This window comes from Haliotis cracherodii, unplaced genomic scaffold (assembly GCF_022045235.1).
Source record: "Haliotis cracherodii isolate W230 unplaced genomic scaffold, xgHalCrac1.p SCAF_27, whole genome shotgun sequence".
Lineage (NCBI taxonomy): Eukaryota > Metazoa > Mollusca > Gastropoda > Lepetellida > Haliotidae > Haliotis > Haliotis cracherodii.
The window spans coordinates 3,915,725-3,936,365 of record NW_027266283.1 but is presented as its reverse complement, the minus strand read 5'-3'; the positions used below and the strand labels follow the sequence as shown (position 1 = coordinate 3,936,365).

At 42.6% G+C, this 20,641-nt stretch overlaps 1 protein-coding gene across 1 annotated transcript; it reads left to right on the top strand.

Moving 5' to 3' along the window:
* Positions 1 to 4,864: 4,864 nt before the first annotated feature.
* Positions 4,865 to 20,188, top strand: LOC139473201 (arylsulfatase B-like). Its single transcript, XM_071255724.1, has 14 exons — positions 4,865 to 4,961; positions 5,535 to 5,646; positions 6,297 to 6,348; positions 7,521 to 7,624; positions 8,276 to 8,382; positions 9,689 to 9,753; positions 11,098 to 11,199; positions 11,578 to 11,641; positions 12,417 to 12,514; positions 12,955 to 13,091; positions 13,700 to 13,758; positions 15,720 to 15,843; positions 18,667 to 18,809; positions 19,764 to 20,188. Exons 1-14 carry the CDS (start codon positions 4,865 to 4,867, stop codon positions 19,940 to 19,942), a joined length of 1,443 nt encoding a protein of 480 aa, XP_071111825.1. The 3' UTR covers positions 19,943 to 20,188.
* The last annotated feature ends 453 nt before the right edge of the window (positions 20,189 to 20,641 follow it).

Genomic DNA, 20,641 nt, shown 5'->3' with positions numbered 1-20,641 from the left:
TGGAGAGCAAGGATCGGATGTTTTGTACCGCCCCGAGGACACAGACAGATAGAGAAAATCAAACCCCAAACAGGTTACGGATGCTTCAATCAATGTCTCGGATGGGAGAAGAGGTGGCGTCCCTGGCAGAATCAACAATTCACCCAGGAATGAGGGGAGTTCGCGCCCCACTACCCGCAGTCAGGCTACCAGCTCTAGGTGCAGCCAGCAGGACCGCACTACCTAGGGGTGTGGCCGGGGCCCATACCAAGACTCAAAGGATTTAAAAAGTGATGACTCTCCTACAATAAAACAATAAAACTCTTATATTGGAATATATCTGGATTGAAATCTAAATTAGATGACTGTGACTTTGTTTCATATTTATATTGATTTGACATTATAGGCCTCACAGAGACGTGGATTCAGAAGTAAGACTTCCAGAACAAGTTGGCTGATTATTTATGTTATAAAAGACCAGGTGATAAGTTAGCAAAAGCAGGGAGACTCTCTGGCGGCATCATAGTTATGGTTAGAAAACAGCTGAAAAAATATATCATTATGATATCAATTATGCAAATATATTTAGATTTATGTGGAGAATTGATAAAAAAGAGATATTTCTTTGTAACTTAGCTTCAGACAAGTTTTTTATCACTGGTTGAAAAAACAGTTGATGACGCATTCACAAATATTGATGAAAGTATCGAGTTTATTAGAGAGGTACTTTCCTATGCTGGGAACGAAATGAAGAAAGTGGTTCACATGGATGAGAAAGCACAACAATGGTTTGATTGGGAATGTCAGTTACTAAACATATTCAGAAGAGATAAAGATTAGCAGCCGTTAAGGGAATATACAAGAATAAGAATTCTTTACAAAACCACGCGCAGGGAAAAAAAGTTTATATTTCTTGAAAAGAAAAAAACAATATTTGGATGATAACATTAAGTCGTCGAAAGAATTTTGGACAACTCTACGAAAGCTAAATCCACATTATGAGTTTTAAAATTAATATTGAAATTGATCAACTTTAAAAGGTTTAGCACAATTTAGATGCAACTCTCATAGACTTAGGATCGTATATTTCTCATGCGTTTCTCAGCACTTATACATAGCAGCCGAAGAAATGTAATTCAAAATTAACATATTGGTTTTTGAATCAACAAATTCAGTAAACGCTCTGTCGCGTCACTGAGTTGTCAGGTCACGTCACCCTTCCAACAGCAATGCAAAGGGTGGGTATTCCAGAAAACCAATGATCCCAATCAGAGCGAAGCATTCTCGGGAATGGTATAACGAGCTTGATTTAAAACTTTTGGAATGGCTCAGCTACAGTCCAGGCCTGAACCCGACTGAAACTATTTGGGGAAACATGAAGGACAATGTCAATCAAATCAAGGCAAAAGGTGAACAGGGCTCACTAACACCCCCTATTCAAAACGTGAAGAAAGCAATATTTTCTTCAGGAAGTCAAAATCAAACTATGCACTGTACCTCGCCTATTGGTATAGAAGATGTACTCCAATTTGAGTCCATAAAGAAGTTTTCAAGTAATAGGTTGTACAAATGTTGAAGTAAAAAACTAAAAAACTGAAAAGAATAGATGTATAGATATTAGTCCATATGTTATAGTTTTCAGAAAATACACTTATCGTATTTGCACTGCAGCTCTCCTAACAGTATAGAAATAGTTCATGTAATTTGAAAAGAATCCATGCAATAGTTTCCAAGTTATAGGTCGCACAAATATTTAAGTAAAAAACTAAAAAACTGAAAAGAATAGATGTATTTTTTTTAGTCCATATATTTTAAAATCAAACTTTGCGCTCCACCACTCCTATTGGTATAGGAAGTGCTCACCGCGTTTGTAAAGAATCTTCGCACAAAAAATGTCCTCTGAAGGACTGGCGCACGGAATTCCTTGGTATAATGGCTGCCGGGCTGGCTTTCTGGCTTACTGGCAGGCATGCTGGTTTGCTTGCTGGCTGCCTGTCTTACTGGATGGCTTACTGGCTTGCTTGCTGGCTGGGTGGATGACTGGCTGACTGGCTTACTGGATGGCTTACTGGCTGGTTGACTGGCTGGGTGGTTGGGTGGGTGGCTGACTGACTGGCTGACCTGCTTTCTAGTTGACTGGCTTACTGGTTTTTTAGTTGACTGGCTGGCAGGTTCTGTTCACGGCATCATGAACCAAGTGGATAAGTCCCTGTCTAAATTAATCTCAATCATGCCAATCGTTTTCACCTCAGCCACAGCGATGGACGGATTCGAGTGTACCGACGTGGAGGTGAACGTTACGTCAATCATTGTGTCATGGAAGAAGATCGGTTCGGGGGCGTCAGCGTTATGGTATGGGGTGGGATTAAAGCAAGACAGTAGACCAGTTTGATAGTGTTAGAGGGAAATCTCAATGGACAGCGCTACCGAGACGAGATCATCGGCCCTGTTGTTCTACCGTTTTTGTGTCGTCATGGCCCAGGCATTACCTTTCAACATGACAACGCCCGGCCTCATATTGCTTGTTCCGGATTCTCTTCAACAAAACAACTTGAATGTCATCCCCTGATCTCTTACCAATCGAGCACATGTGGGATGAGATGGATCGGCGCCTTCGACGTCAACCACGTGTTCCACAGACACTCCTGGAGGAACTTCGAAACATGCTCCAGCAGGACTTTGTGTGACGCCTGGTCCATTCCATGAGACGAAGATTGACGCTATTGATTTGTAAATTGACATTTAGGCATGTTCATGATGATGAAATCACGCATTTTCTGAAGTCAGTATGGCAAATTAAACCATTTGAACACTTACAGGAGTCTTTAATCTGTATCAAACCGAAAATGTTTCAGATTTGGTAAAAAACATATCTTTGCATTAAATCTTGTTCAATGAGACAGGAACCTTTGTTGTATAGTATAGTTACAAATGTATTCTTATCATGATAATGTTTAAAGAACATCATGAATGTTGTATCATAAATCTATAAATGCTGGACCGCCTCCGTGGTCTTGTGGTAGAGCGTCCGCCCGGAGAGCGGAAGGTCCGGGGTTCGATCCCCCATCGCGTCATACCAAAATACGTCAAAATATGGTACTTGCTGTTACCCTGTCTGGCGCTCGGCATTAAGGGGCTAAAACAAGGACTGGTCGGCTCGGAGTCAGTAAAGTGTGTCTGAGTGGGGTATTCATGTTAAACTGCGGCATGGTATCTCAGTGAGCTAGCACTATAAATCAGCATCAGTCCCGACAAGTACAAGCAGCCACACAAACACACACACGTACATGCACGTCGCTATATAAGTGCAATAATCTTGGGCGCGACGTTAAACCCCATTTCACCTCACCTCACCTGTAAATGCTGACTATATTGGCGTCTGGTGGCCAGGTTCTCACAACGCTTGTATCACGCATCATGTGCATGTGTTATCACATGGAATGTACGGCCTGTACAGCCTTGACATCCTATACTGTACACTTTGAGCCCATCGTCAGGTTATCTGGGACCGTCTCCGTGGTGTAGTAGATAGAGCGTCTACCTGGAGAGTGGAAGGTCGGCGGTTCGATCACCGGTCGCGTCATACCAAAAGACGTTAATGGATGGTACTTGTTGTTACCCTGCCTGGTGTTCGGCATTAAGCAGATAATGAAAGGACTGCTCGGCTCGGAGTTGGCATACGATGTCTTTGTGGGGTATCATTGTTAACAATGCGGCATGATACCTCAGTCCGCACACGCACACCTATACGCACACCTACACGTACACACACACACATTGCTATATGAATGCAATTGTACTGGACACGACGTTAAACCCCATTTCACCTTACCCACCAGTTAATCTGGCACTGGAAAGTCTGCCAACTACTCGGTACGCCCGTGTGAAGCTTCTTACGCCAAACATTCTTGTGATGGTTTAAGGAATTTTTCTAACCATATGGCTTGTTAGCCGAAACAGATTTCAGTATCTCAATATCTAAAAAGTATTTGCGACAGTGCGTGGTTCCCAACCGCGCGCAGTGTCGATTAAATTAAACATTGGTATTGACTTCTGAAGATCTTGTTCTCTTTACAAAACTACATACACTGCGTTTGATAAATTTTCATTTCAAAAGTTGTAATAGTTACTTGTATGGTTTTTGTTTGTTTGAGTTTCTTCTTTTTAGTTTCAAATACACCAAATGTTGAGGGGTCGCGCAAATATCCACGAAGTGTATTTCGCTCTGTCGAATCCTTAGACCAAAACATAGAAGGAGAGTCGCCTTAATGTACATATCCCTTCCTTGAATAAAACCGACAAGTTCATATTTAATTCACAATCAACACGGCGGCACTAGGGGCTTTGTGTTATGAAACACTGCAACTCTCATCGCCCTGTTGCCATGGTACCGCGTGTCCTGGGTTCGAATCCAAGAACCCATTATATTCCTGTCTGTCAACAACACACTCGTAAATTTCAGCAAAGTGATGAACGTCTACCGCCTGCTATACTTTAGGCTTCAGGGCTAAACTGACATGTTCGTGATATAACGGACATACTTTTTTATTTAAAGCAGCTTAAACATAACACGCTTATATCTGTAAAATAGCAACAAGCACATACACTTGTTTTGGGAAACATGTTGAGAGAGGTCCAAAGCCCAATCACTCAAAACGACCAGAGGTTTAAATTTAACCAAGATGGAAAATACCTAATTGATATAATGCGCCCTATATCTTAATCCGATTTGATTATCAGTGTCACCGTCAGCCTAAAGCGTGTTAACTTCGTGTTATCACAGAAACACGGTCAAGGCTTAGGTATCTGATAATACGTGTATCTATATATACGATTTTCAAGACAGATTGTAGTCGGTACTGGAAGCGCTTGAACATACACTAACATGGCGACAACTGCGACGATCCTTCTCCTCGTCTCTTTCATCGGCGGCGCCCTCTCACAGCGTCCCAATATTGTATTCATCGTCGCGGATGACCTAGGTAATATCCATATCTAACTCGGAAGGCTTGTTGAACTATAGGGTTGAATATTGTTGCTGCTGGGAATACAACAGTGTTTTGCCAGCTACGTATAGGTGAAGGCGTTGATACCTCCTGTCAGCCACTGCTGATATTTGTTATTATCAAAATGTACAGACGTATTTCCCGCACCCAAATATATATTTTTGTATAAATGTATGGAGAAAAGGTTGTCACGTTGTCACGTTGTCCCTATACATGTCTATGTCACGTTGTATGGAGAGCTCACAGGGGACCAAATCATCCAAGGTAACCGGAAGTCGCTGTTCAGAGTTGCGTCCCTTTGGCCTGCCAAAAACCAATGATGGTAGGTTTAAATCCCAGACATAAGGCCATGTTTCCACCTAAAGAGATTTGCCATTCTGTGAGGTTTCCCTGCTTAGATATGTGTATATAATAAAGCAGTTGTTCTTGTGCATGTATCTACTGACGCAATGTCCATCGTGTGATGGGTCACAAAATGGCTGAAATATTGCCGACGTGACGCTTAATATTAACTCATTCACTCACTCAACATGTGATTGTTATTTTAAGGCTGGAATGATGTTGGCTTTCGGAACAACGAAATGTTGACCCCTAATATGGACAAAATGGCGCGAGATGGTGTGATACTGGACAGACATTACGTACAGCCGCTGTGCAGTCCGTGAGTGAAATTTGCGTCTTACTTTTACTCATACATTCAGTGTTGTATTTTACAGTAAATGTTACATTTACAGTCAATGCTATGTCCTACAGTAAATGTTATATCCTAAGTCAATGTTATATCCTAGGTCAATGTTATATCCTAGGTCAATGTTATACCATACAGTCAATGTTATATCCTAAGTCAGTGTTATATCCTAAGTCTGTTATATACAAGTCAATGTTATATCCTAGGTCTACGTTATACCCTACAGTCAATGTTATATCCTAAGTCAGTGTTATATACTAAGTCAATGGTATATCCTAAGTCAATGTTATATCCTAAGTCAGTGTTATATACTAAGTCAATGTTATATCCTACAGTCAATGTTATATCCTGAGTCAGTGTTATATACTAAGTCAATTTTATAACCTTAGTCAAAGTTATACCGTTAGCCAATGTTATATTCTACAGTTAATGTTATATCCACCAATCAATCTTATATCCTACAGTCAATGTTATATGATCTATAAACAAAATTAATTCATTTCCTTCAGAATGTTTTTTTTTGTCATTGCACCTTTCACAAATGCACAAAACCGTTATTTCAGACTTTTAATAACTCTTGAAGAAACCCACAACTCATGTGTGTTTATGTCTATACATTTCAGATCCCGGAGTGCATTTATGTCTGGTGTCTTTCCCTTCAAATCTGGCCTTCAGGTAGGTACTCGAGTCGGGATTCGTTTGGGGAATAACGGTACAACATATTCCGTCGTCATCTCGTTATCTCGACTGTGTCCATATCTGACCGTGCTCCTAGAGAGATAAACGAACAATGATGTTATCCATACCTTTCAAGATGTATCGGACAATATAGCCCTGCAAAGATCAGGGTTAGAATTGGTCTTCAGCAAACCATGCTTTTCTAAAGACGCGAGTAGCGGGGTTGGGTGGTCACACTCGCTAATTTGGTTGAGTTATGTCATCGTATCCCAAATGCGGATATCGATGCTCATGATATCATTCACTGGATTGTCTGGTCCAGACTCGATTATTTACAAACTGACGTCATAAAGCTGAATGCGACGTTAAACAACAAACAAACTTACTGCTATTGTTTACAAGAATGGAACTGGTGGTCTATTCGACTGCAAACCGGAATAAGTAATGGGCATATACCTTATCCACGTGTCTTGCGATGCAATGCGATATTGCGGATATTCACGAAACCATTCCTCCAGGAATATATACACCGAGTAAGCATAGCAATAAATATTATATGTTTCCAACATCTCAACTGGTATGAACTGAGGTGCTAAATATTATAGAACTATTTTCTCCTGTTTGAATGCAGGCCATCCGCGATCGCCATTCCTGTGCATGCACTTAATTCCCTCTTTGGCAAACATAATCATTCGGGTCCACTCGACTGTTTCCGTAACCTATTTCGAGCAGCGGTTGGGCAGTAATATATAACATGATTTCAGCGTTAACAGCATAATTATTTTTGTTTGTTTACATTTTGCTGTTTAACGCCACACTCAGCAATTTTCCAGCTTTTTTACTTCGTTCTGTAAATAATCGAGTCTGAACCAGACAATCCAGTAATTGACAACATGAGCATCGATCAACTCTTCTTACCAAGAATTCCCACGCATACTAACGCATATATTTTAGATGTGCCAATATGTCGATATGTTTTTTAAACAAAACGTCTCTCGTATAATAGAAATAAGGTGTAGAGCCCCTGCCATATTGTGTTGAATAATGTGAGGCTTGTGAACGAATGAAGGTAGTTCCAATATGGATTCCTCTCATTTGTGCCCGAGATAATCTGTGGGACTAAGAGGAGCCGAATGAAACACATGGTATTGACTAATCTCTGTTTTCAGCATGACGTCATACAAGCCCGCCAGTCCGTGTGCCTCCCCCTCAACTACACCATCATACCACAGGAGCTGAAGAAGTTAGGATACGCCACACACATGGTGGGCAAGTACGTACGTCAACACAACGATAGCACGTTCAAACTAGTCTTTGTGATGTGTACGTTACCCTTCACACGGGGTGGCGGGGTAGCCCAGTGGTTAAAGCAATCGCTCGTCGCAACGACAACCCGCGTTCATGTGTGAAGCCCATCTTCCCGACTCAAGGGAGTAACTGACTGTAAAGGTCCAGCTTCCACCCTTGACGAACTAGGCTGGAATTATGGAGTTATGTTTTGGCTGGACTATCCACGAAATTCCAGCCTAGTTCGCCATGCGTGAAAACTGGACTTGTAAGTCATGTAACTCCCTTGCCCCGGAAAAATGATTTCGATGTGACCGTTAACGCTCTAGAATATTTCTAAACGTGTGGTTGGTTTGGTTGGTTTATTACTCACTCATCCATGTATATATGAACAGCTGAATGACTCAGTGAATCTATCACGACTCAATCAAATATTTTTACTCTTTAGTTTAAGACCAGGGTGCTCTTGTACAAAGCGATCTTCGCGCTAAGGTGGTCGTAACTCCCATACCTTAACATAGACTTTCGACGATCGTACCGATAAGGTTGTTTTGTACAACGGCACCCTGGACGTATGTTCAACTCAACTTCAACTACATTCGCGTGTATAGTTGCTCTGATAACCATGTACCTTCAGGTGGCACCTGGGTTTCTGTGAGTGGGAGTGCACGCCGACGTTCCGGGGATTCGACACTTTCTTCGGCTACTATAATTCAATGGAAGACTATTATTTGCACAACATGTGTAAGTACAGAGCTCACCCGCGTACAGGGGCGGTCGGGTAGCCTAGTGGTTAAAGCGTTCGCTCCTCACGCCGAAGACCGGGGTTCGATTCCCGACTTGGGTACAATGTGTGAAGCCTATTTCTGGTGTCCCCCGCCGTGATATTGCTTGAATATTAATAAAAGCGGTGTTAAACCATACTCACTTACTCAATCACCCGAGTACACGAAAAAGTACAAGTAGGAATATCGTTATTTTTTTTAAAATGTAATGATTCCACGTTTTCACAACCATGTACAAAAACCACGTGGGTAGCTTAGTTGTTCGACGTGCTATTCTTAGTTGCTCCCAGGTGATCATGGGTTCGAATCCAGATTGGCCCCAAATGCACCTTATTCTGTCAGCACCGTTTTTCTCAGTTTTCGCAAAAGATGCAAACGTGCACAAACTTTATTTCGGGTTTTCCTCTCGCATGAAGCTGTCGCGTCGTCATATTACTGACGACCGCCTCCGTGATCTAGTGGTACTGCGTCCGCTCGGAGAGCGTCATACTAAAAGACGGTAAAAGATGTTACTTGTTGTTACCCTGTCTGGCGCTGGGCATTAAGGGGCTAAAACAAGGACTGGTCGGCTCGGAGTCAGTATACTGTGTCTGAGTGGGGTATGCATGTTAAACTTCGGCATGGTATCTCAGTGAGCTATTACTATAAATCGGCATCAGTCCGGTCTAGTACAAGCAGCCACACAAACATTCGCATGTACATGCACGTCGCTATATAAGTGCAAAAATCTCGGACGCGACGTTAAACCCCATTTTACCTCACCTCATATTACTGACATTTTATTTATAGCAGCGTTATACATAGCGGGATACACACCCACGGTTCGTACCTGTAATATACATATCATCAACAATATACTACTCAAAAGATGTTAAAAAGCACCAGATGTTTTCACATGACTACAGTTAACTTGGCTGTCATTTCTGGTGGGCATTGCAACACATAGCCTTCTAATTATGGGTGTTCTGAAACTTGTTTTGTGTAGCATATTTATAACTATTACATTCAAAATTATTATATCACTAACTGCATTTTAATTTATTTAACATAGAACTTCTTTTTTTTAAATGTAACCAAAACGTCCTTCCATATCAGAAGGACCATCTCCTGACCCAACATTGTGAGCGGCATAATTATTGTAAATAATAATTCAAACACGTTACTTATCGCCGTACTCGCCGCGAACAGCTGCATCTTTGCTTATATTTTATATTCAGCAATATTCACATAGTCACCGACCTGCATTTTCCTCGTGTTTGTTTCAGCCGGGTTTTTAGACTTCAGGAACAATAAAGAAGCGGAATGGGATTACCAAGGGCAGTACTCAGCGGTGAGTGAGTGAGTGACTGGGTGAGTTGGGTTTAACGCCGCTTTTAACAGTATTACAGTTATATCACGCTGTGTCAGCTTAATGTGGGAGGAAAGCCCGAAGTGATGCAGGTCTCAGACGTTTACCACTTCGGTGAAACCCACGAGCACGGGTATGGTACTGACAAACCTAGAAACATAATCGGGGCGAATCGGGATTCGAACCCAGAATCATAGGTTTTAACTCTGCACACCGAATCGCAGCGCCTCAGACGACTGGGCCACCCGTGCCCCCACTTAGCGGTTGCGACATGCATGCATGTGCAGTTTATTTGAAGGTATAATAAGGTTGGTATTCATAGTTTGACTCGAGATGTCAATACCTTATGATTTTTTAATGTGAAGTGTACACGGCATACGGCTTTTCCATTCGACGAGGGTCGGTCACATGACCGCGAATTTTACAATCACACGTCACAATTTGACGTTCATACGTTTTTCATAAGACCGTGTTCTTGAGATGACGTTAACACAGACGGACTACGTCCCCATTACTGACTGATTTACTGAGGTAGTTTATAACACACCTTTCTCATCTAATGATGACATTGTTTTAATACATTTGTTGTTAACAAACTGATGTCCCTATAGAACGAGTTGAAAATGCATACGCTTACGTCACCTCTCTATTAAAGAAACTATTTTAATCCGCTACACAGCTGGTTGTTGTATGGCTGTAAGTGTAAACATGAAGTCACACTAGATACTGAATAAAACTGAGTGTAGATCTAGAACTACATCCTTCGAGGTAAAACATAGTGATCTAAAATAAATAAGGGCCAAACATTGGCAAGCTCCGACGTTCATACAGTTTGGCCCTCACTCTATGGATGTTTATAGTCCAATGAACTCACACAAAGTGAAAGTCAATTTTCAAATAACGCATTTTGTGGCAAATATAAATGGCATATACACAAACACACACGCACACACACGAACGCATACACTCACTCACGCACGCACTCACGCACACACACACACCACCCCACCACACCACATCAAACCACACCACACACACATAGCTCCATAAACGCAAAATATATCGTAGTCGTTTCTTAAATAATCAAAGGTGCTTGCAACTCGATATATATATATACTTTAACAGAAAACAACGCTGAATACGTTGATCATATTGATTGTATCTGTCCATTATATAGATATGTATATACTGAATAGTATAAAAACAGCATATAAAATGAAATGTAAGTATAAATCACTGTGTTACCTCCAGAGACACCTAATCATAAACATCAGGACGTTGACATCTGTCATTTCGAGGTACAAATTGTTAAATGTTCTTCCCCAGTGGGTGTTCACACAGAAGATCGTAGATGTCATCAACACCCATGACAAGAACCAGCCACTGTTCCTGTATCTACCCTTCCAGAACGTCCACTTCCCTACAGAGGTGAGTGATGTATTCTTCCGTGGTTGCATACATCGGTACATTTCTTATCACACGATTACCGTGCACCAGTGAGAAATCGAAAAAAATGCTATTGCAACAGAGATGAATCTATATCAAATACATACACTCGACAAAACCTTTATAAGAAATCTCTGCTGAAATCCCTGTCCACCGGTTGGTCCCTTCACAAATACATGCGAAGGCAAGTCAAGTATAGAACTTATTTCCTTGTAACTGTTTGAGTCCGTGTTACTTGTACATATAACACATACAAGTAAAATATATGAAGATGTTAATATATCAAACGGGTATTTAATAATTGGTAAACACCGAACTGTGATATGAACCTGATTGCATGTGTGATGGGTTATGATGCAGGTGCCCAAGGTATATGAAGACAGGTTTCCAAATGTTGTGAACAGCGGAAGGCGTATATATGACGGTGAGGAACTGTGACTATATTCGCAGGAAGTAAAAATACATGTTATAATCAGAACACAATCAGAAATAATCAGAAAACTTCATTTGAGTGTTCCTACCACACAACCATGATCAGCATCTTCCCGAGGCAAATGTGTTAACTGACTATAACAGTCCAGTTTCCACCCTTGCCGAACTAGGCTGGAAGTCCGGAGTTACAGTTTGGCTGGACTAACGAGTCTATGCATAGTCCAATCAAAATCGCGTAACGAACTCAACATCTGGTTCGTAAACAACATGGATTTCAGCGTACAGATGTCCGTCGACTGCAGGATTTGCAAAGCATGTGTACCGTCAACTGGGCGTCGACAGATAATTTGCAAATCTTTTCATGTTTTTAATCAAAGTGCTCAAGAGATTTGATGTGCTTCGCGGAGTAAGACCTGTTTTATAACGATATAGATCTTAACTGGGCGCTGACATTTTGTTTGAAGCAAATGCAAGCGATATGAGCGGTGGAATATTATTGGTCAATAGGATGGATGTAGAAGGGACATACCTCGTAAAATTAATATCCACTGGTCGCTCTGCGATAGAGTCTGAAATTTCAAGCCTAGTTCGGCAAGGGTGGAAACTGGACTTTTATAGTCAGTTATACACCCTAGCCTTGACGCACGATGAGGAACGTTCACATTTCAAAATATTGATTTTCAACTATATGTAGTGTTTCGTGCTGATCAGACATAAGTATCACTGACTCACGATGATGCATTATATCAATAATGACTACATTGCAGGGATGGTGAATGCCCTTGATGAAGCTATAGGGAACGTGACTGACGCCTTGAAGGAGAGAGGGCTGTATGACAACACGCTGTTCCTGCTCACAGCTGATGTACGTGACTCCCTTTGTTTGTTGTTGTTTACATGCAGATATCTCAGTGAAGATGCGGGTGAGAACTGATATTCACCAACCCATGCACTTCTTCCCTCGTCAAGATCCGGGATAAAACTGGTCTCTATGATCAGTAGCCCATGCTTGTCTTTAGAGGCGACTAACGGGACCGGGTGGTCAGACTCGCTTACTTGGTTGATGCATGTTATCGTATCACAATTGCGTAGCACGATGCTCATGATGCCAATCATTTGATTATCTGATCGAGATTTGATGCCTTACAGACCGCCGCCATACAGCTGGAATATTACTGAGTATGGCGTTTAACAACAAACAAATAAACAAGCATGATGTTGTTGTTTTCACGAATGAAACTGTTGGTCTTTCCTTCATGTAGATATATATTTGTTGACATGTACCTTGAAAGCGTGTTGTTGCAGAACGGAGGGGAGATTTTCAGTCACGGCAACAACTGGCCCCTGAGAGGAGGCAAGCACTCTCTGTGGGAGGGGGGTACGAGGGTGACGGCGTTCATGTCTGGGGCGGGACTCCAGAAGACGGGCTACACGTATGATGGGTAAGACAGTAGCGCAATATAGAAACTGGTCTTTACAAACGTTGTAAATCCCGCCGAGTAGCACAAATTCTAATTTGGAAATACGAAGATATTTATAAAGTCGTGTTAATACTCGACAAGAACACATAAAAACACTCCTCTGTAATAATTATGTTGATGCAGTTATGACGAGAGTTATATCTGACATGAAGTACATCTACATCATTACGATGGTGATGGCCAACACTGACTTTCCCAGTGTACGCCCAGCTCATTTGTATAACATCCGTCCCGTGAAGAGCCGGGTAGAGAATAGGTCTTCAGCAACCCATGCTTGCCGTAAAAGGCGACTATGCTTATCGTAAGAGGCGAGTAACGGGATCGGGTGATCTGGCTTGCTGACTTGGTTGATGCACGTGAACACTAGAGATGTAAACATTCCAGGAAAGGAGTACAGTTAACCACTACACCAATGATGGACATTGAATGTTCAATAAATGTTCTCTGTATCTGTAGATACGAACCAAAAAGAAACCGAGGTTTCGAATTCGTGATTAACCCTAACGAAACTACATATACCCGCTGCTTACTGCAACTGTCATTCTTTATCCACATGACTCTCTGTCCAGGATGATCCACGCTGTAGACTGGCTACCAACTTTAGTTTCCGCGGCAGGAGGAACGCCGGGTAGGCCTGTTTAATTAATGTATTTAAGGAATTACTTCGATGGATTTGTTGCTCTTATTGACGTATGTACGTATCAACCGGTCATGATACTACACAGCATTTAATTACGCAAATAGTACACCCCGGTGTTTACGTTTACAACCCCATAGAAGCAAAAACATATTCAACAAAGTCAACAAAAATAACTTCACAGACTGCTTTTTCAATCATTAACGCAAAAAGCTGTAGACAACGGTACGAAAACAGTGACATCAATCAATGCAATAACGCGACATAAGCCCCGCCCACTCTTGTATCACCTGATCAAGAAACAGTAGTCCTTTTAGTGGGCGTGGCCAAAAGAATATTCTGTTGATGGAAACCTGAACGAAAGAATCGTTAATATAATACGACATGGGCATTAATATACATGTGATGTATGTCATATTATCCAAGGTACTTTTAACACCTTAATTATAGGTGTTAATTGGTGTTAATTAGCCGGAGTGTAACAGTCGTTACCTCCTCACCTGAACCACGGTAGTCCCCTCGTTCTTGGTGCTGACAGACTGGGATGTTGCGAGAGGTACAAGGTCAGTACCCGAGGGCCTTGGATATATTACCGTAGTTCTCCCAATGAGCACAAAGAGTTTTCTTTCGTTGATGACTGTTTATTCAATCACATAAGATTGATCACCAACTTCTAGTCACGATGGTTTATGGACTTTAGCCGCGAAGCTTCAGCCCTGGCCGAAATACTGGAGGTGTAAAGGTGTTTTTCAGAGTAAGGTCGAGATCGTGGTGCTCAATTGGGATCCTCCAGTCTCCCCGAACCTTGGGTCTCCCCGTCTTTTTACCCCCCAGCTTACGTCAAGGTTTTACCCATTTCTTCCTATTCCATTGGTCAAACACCTTTCCCCCCTTACCTTAGGTCGTTCTTCCCCACTCTTCTCTAATAACCAGAACCTTATTCGGACTTGCCATAATGTAGCTCCTCACCCTTCGGAATTCGGACTATTCTCCCCCATACCATATATGTCTCCAGTCAATGACGTTTCCGTCCCTCTCATCTCTGTTCCACCTTTTTATCTATTTCCTCATCTGTTAATCATTTTTCATTAATGTATAGCCCTCGACCTACTGCCCTCATCCCTGGATGCTATAGCCCTCGACCTACTGCCCTCATCCCTGGATGCTGTAGCCCTCGACCTACTGCCCTCATCCCTGGATGCTATAGCCCTCGACCTACTGCCCTCATCCCTGGATGCTGTAGCCCTCGACCTACTGCCCTCATCCCTGGATGCTATAGCCCTCGACCTACTGCCCTCATCCCTGGATGCTATAGCCCTCGACCTACTGCCCTCATCCCTGGATGCTATAGCCCTCGACCTACTGCCCTCATCCCTGGATGCTATAGCCCTCGACCTACTGCCCTCATCCCTGGATGCTATAGCCCTCGACCTACTGCCCACACCCCTGGATGCTGTAGCCCTCGACCTACTGCCCTCATCCCTGGATGCTATAGCCCTCGACCTACTGCCCTCATCCCTGGATGCTATAGCCCTCGACCTACTGCCCTCATCCCTGGATGCTATAGCCCTCGACCTACTGCCCTCATCCCTGGATGCTATAGCCCTCGACCTACTGCCCTCATCCCTGGATGCTCATGGCCACATGCTCCCCTAGTCTTCAACTAACCAGAGTTGCCTGTATTATACATATATGACTTACCGACCCCAACTCTCCCTCTTGATCTTTTATATAATCAGTATGTATCTTAATGCTTTAGTAATTACTTTTATTATTTGTTAATTATCTAAATATATATTACACTTATACGCCTATAATGATATATCGTATCCGTGTGAATCTTCTGTAGAACGTACGGTAGTTATATATCAGCTATTATTCAACACCACTGACCTGTCCCCATGACGAGCCTTCTTGTTGTGATTAATGTATTGTGTGTTTTTATGATGCAGTGACCGACAGAGACGGGGTAGATCAGTGGGACTCTATCCGCAATGGCCTCCCGTCCAAGAGAACCGAGTTCATCTACAATCTGGACTACCTTGTCATACCGAAAGAAGGCCAGGCTGGCATAAGGTAAATCAAACCCACAATACGATAAGAAATCCATAATATTTTCAAATAGGGATACTATCAGGTGTTCGTGAAAAGGTGAAGGTGTCCGGCCCAATCAATGTCATCCGTCACAAACACATGCAAAGGCAAGTCAATTGCTCACCGGGAATCATGAGTGTGGTAAATACGTATCCCAGGTGTCCAGGTCAGTACACTTTCAGCGTCGGGCGAAGAGGATGTCTCAGCGAACGAAACTGTTGCTAAGTGGTCGAGATACAGAGGAGATCCAAGCGAACCAAACTGTTGCTATTGTGGTCGAACAAAACTGTTGGTATGTAGGTCGAGATACAGATGAGATCTCAGCGAACAAAACTGTTGACATATTGGACGAGATACAGATGAGATCTCAGCGAACAAAACTGTTGACATATTGGACGAGATACAGAGGAGATCTCAGCGAACAAGACTGTTGCTGTATTGGACGAGATACAGAGACGATCTCAGCGAACAAAACTGTTGACATATTGGTCGAGATACAGAGGAGATCTCAGCGAACAAAACTGTTGACATATTGGACGAGGCACAGAGGCGATCTCAGCGAACAAACCTGCTGGTATACTAGACGACATACAGAGGAGATCTTGGCGTACAAAACTGTTTGTATGTTGGTCGAGATACAGAGGAGATCTCAGCGAACAAAACTGTTGACATATTGGTCGAGATACAGAGGCGATCTCAGCGAAAAAACCTGCTGGTATACTAGACGACATACAGAGGAGATCTTGGCGTACAAAACTGTTTGTATGTTGGTCGAGATACAGAGACGATCTCAGCGAACAAAACTGTTGACATATTGGTCGAGATACAGAGGCGATCTCAGCGAACAAAACTGTTGACATATTGGACGAGGCACAGAGGCGATCTCAGCGAACAAACCTGCTGGTATACTAGACGACATACAGAGGAGATCTTGGCGTACAAAACTGTTTGTATGTTGGTCGAGATACAGAGACGATCTCAGCGAACAAACCTGCTGGTATACTAGACGACATACAGAGGAGATCTTGGCGTACAAAACTGTTTGTATGTTGGTCGAGATACAGAGGAGATCTCAGCGAACGCAACGGTTGCTGTATTGGTCGAGTTACAGAGGCGATCTCAGAATACACCTGCTGGTATATTGGTCGAGATACAGAGGGGATCTCAGCGAACAAAACGGTTGCTATATTTGTCGAGATACAGAGGAGATCTCAGCGAACAAACCTGCTGGTATACTAGACGACATACAGAGGAGATTTTGGCGAACAAAACTGTTTGTATGTTGGTCGAGATACAGAGGAGATCTCAGCGAACGCAACGGTTGCTGTATTGGTCGAGTTACAGAGGCGATCTCAGAATACACCTGCTGGTATATTGGTCGAGATACAGAGGGGATCTCAGCGAACAAAACTGTTGCTGTATTGGTCGAGATACAGAGGAGATCTCAGAATACACCTGCTGGTATACTAGACGACATACAGAGGAGATTTTGGCGAACAAAACTGTTTGTATGTTGGTCGAGATACAGAGGAGATCTCAGCGAACACAACGGTTGCTGTATTGGTCGAGATACAGAGGAGACCTCAGAATACACCTGCTGGTATATTGGTCGAGATACAGAGGGGATCTCAGCGAACAAAACTGTTGCTGTATTGGTCGAGATACAGAGGAGATCTCAGAATACACCTGCTGGTATACTAGACGACATACAGAGGAGATTTTGGCGAACAAAACTGTTTGTATGTTGGTCGAGATACAGAGGAGATCTCAGCGAACACAACGGTTGCTGTATTGGTCGAGATACAGAGGAGACCTCAGAATACACCTGCTGGTATATTGGTCGAGATACAGAGGGGATCTCAGCGAACAAAACTGTTGCTGTATTGGTCGAGATACAGAGGAGATCTCAGAATACACCTGCTGGTATATTGGTCGAGATACAGAGGGGATCTCAGCGAACAAAACTGTTGCTGTATTGGTCGAGATACAGAGGAGATCTCAGAATAAAACTGCTGGTATATTGGTCGAGATAAAGAGGAGATTTCATTACTTCCCACAATGTCATGTTTGTCTTCTACTGTCCGTACTGGTGGAGCGGTGTTCAACTAGCCTTGCAATCAGATCCTTGTTTGACTCAAAGGTTTAATATTTACATATTTTGCTAATTTTAATTGCTGTCTGAAGCTGTAATAAAATAATGACGCAGGTGCTCTCCACGTGGCAGGCTAGTGTCTGAGTGTTATCCATCTGTGTCAACTGAAAGGATAGGTACATTGACAAATACACCCACTTGTACAGTTCAAACAAAAGAAGCATGGCAATGAGATTTGTGTTTCGGTATATCATCGAACTAATCTAAAATTACCATAGTTTCTTTTCAATCAGGTCACGGTGTCCTGTGATCTTTGGTTCGAATCCCGGTTCGTCCTGCTTATGTTTCTGGGTATGTCAGCACCATACGCGTGTTTTGGTTTCCCCAAAGCGGTAACCGTCTCAGACCTGCATCACCTCGGGCTTTCCTCTCAAGTTAAGCTGACACTTGACGATATAGCGGAAATATCGTTCTAAATTCTAAAACCTAACTCACTCATTCTCTCACTCTTCAATCAGACAATCAGAGTTCTACCTGTCACGAACTCCTTCTTGGCTTGGCTTTTAACTATGTACGACACTGAAGGTGTCTCGCTGGGTCTGTGTCACTGGTTATTATAATCACTTACCAGACCCAATAGCAGGGGAAACATAGTTATTCAAGTTTCATAACTAAATCCATGAAGAAAAAAAAGCAATTTCTGTTTTTTTAAGGATGGGCGATTACAAACTGCTGATGGGTTACCCCGGAAGTCAAGATGGCTGGCACCGCCCTATGAACAAGACTGAGGATGATATTTACGAGGAAACTATATATGATCTTAACCCAGATAAACTACAACTGTTTGATGTGATGGGTATGTATTGAGTTTGGTCAAACTGCAGGAAAGTCACTGTAACGGCGTTCAGGAAAAAGTCGAGTCAGATAAACCAGTGATTGATGTTATGAGCAACGATCCACGTCGTCGGGGTACGTTGACACACAATACCAAGTAACCAAGCAACCACCCGGTCCATTTAGCCCCCACTTATAATTACGAGGCTAGATTTTTAGGAACCTACTTATTCAGAGACCCCACGTGTTAAATTAAATTAAAGACAGTTGAAATCACCAGTTTAGTCAAATTGAAAATCAACCAAATCCAGGTTGGGCCTTGTCATCGTACAGATCACACAAACCCAATGTCTGGTAACAAGACGTGATTCATTAGATCCGCGCGTTAGACTCTGTGACAGGTCTTTGCTTCTCATCGTGACGTAAATCGCTGTTCATGTTTTTAGTCACTGGTCTGCCAGGCAATGGCCCGAATATTTACATGCACCTTGACATAGTTGGGGTATTTTAAACTGCGGTGATAAACTTCATTCAGTCACACACTCCTTACCATTGAAATGAGTTTTTTTATACATGGTCCGACTGGCAGTTTCTGTCTGTCACTGGCCATGATATTGCTGTAATAACCGTGACACCTTGGGGATTCCGAGACAGAGGAGGTTCCGAGCAATGGCTTGGGTTGTCACGCTGGGTGACTTAGCCAAATTGGCGACATCGTATCCCGTCGGCGTGGGACGTTGCTCATTATATCAAACACTGGTTTGTTTGGGCCAGCGTCGACGGCTTCCCTGATGTGCTCATATAACTGTATTGCGAACAAGAATATTGGTATATTGGTCCAGATACAGAGGAGACTTTGTCTAGCCTAGCCTCGATGGTTTACTTGAGAGGGTCAAATTACTGTAATAGTGCTGTGTGCGGCGTTGAACAGCTGATACACTAACCATGGTCTGACGCCCGCTCTGTTCTCCTTTAGCGGACCCCACAGAGAGAAATGACCTGTCCGAAGACTTACCAGACGTTGTCGCCAAGCTGAAGACTCGCCTTTTGGAATACAAGAGTCAGATGGTCCCTCCCAACTACCCCGACACTAACCCCAACAGCGACCCCACAAAATACGGCAACGCGTGGACGCCTGGCTGGTGCAAACTCTGACCCGCATGACGTTACCCGATAGATGTCACGTTGGAAAATCAGATGCGGGTCTGAAGTTAAACCCTAAAAAGGTTGCTAAAAGCATGGATATCATACGTTTACTGAAGTTATTATTAATTTCGCCTTCGGAACTATGTTTTCACGCAACCATATAAATTCAGTGCGTTGTCCAACTTGGTGAGTTCCAGGATAGGTCCTTGCATGTGAGATGTTTATTATGTTGACAATCTCACCGCCAACTGCTTCTCTCTGGTAAACTCTGTATTACGGTGTATGTAAATATAAATATATATACGTACAATTGTGTTTGTTATTGTTGTTGTTTTTTATGTATAGTGTGTTCGTTCTATATTAATGTCATCGTAATATTTTCACTCGAGTGAGTGAGTGAGTGAGTGAGTTTAGTTTAACGCCGCTTTTAACAGTATTCAATGCAGTTTCATATCGCGGCGTGTCAGCTTAATGTCCGAAGTGATGCAGGTCTCAGACGCAACTCTGCACAGCGAATCGCGGATGAATAGATGGATAGATGGATCGATTGATTGATGTTAGCATCTGACACGTTCAAAGGGGTTATTTTCCAAATATTGAGCTGAAATCTGATTTTCAAAAATTATGTTCAAAAACAATTTCACTTTAAGCATAAACTTGAATCGAATGGGAAATACAGCGAGCAACCAAGAGTGTAGATGTATGTGG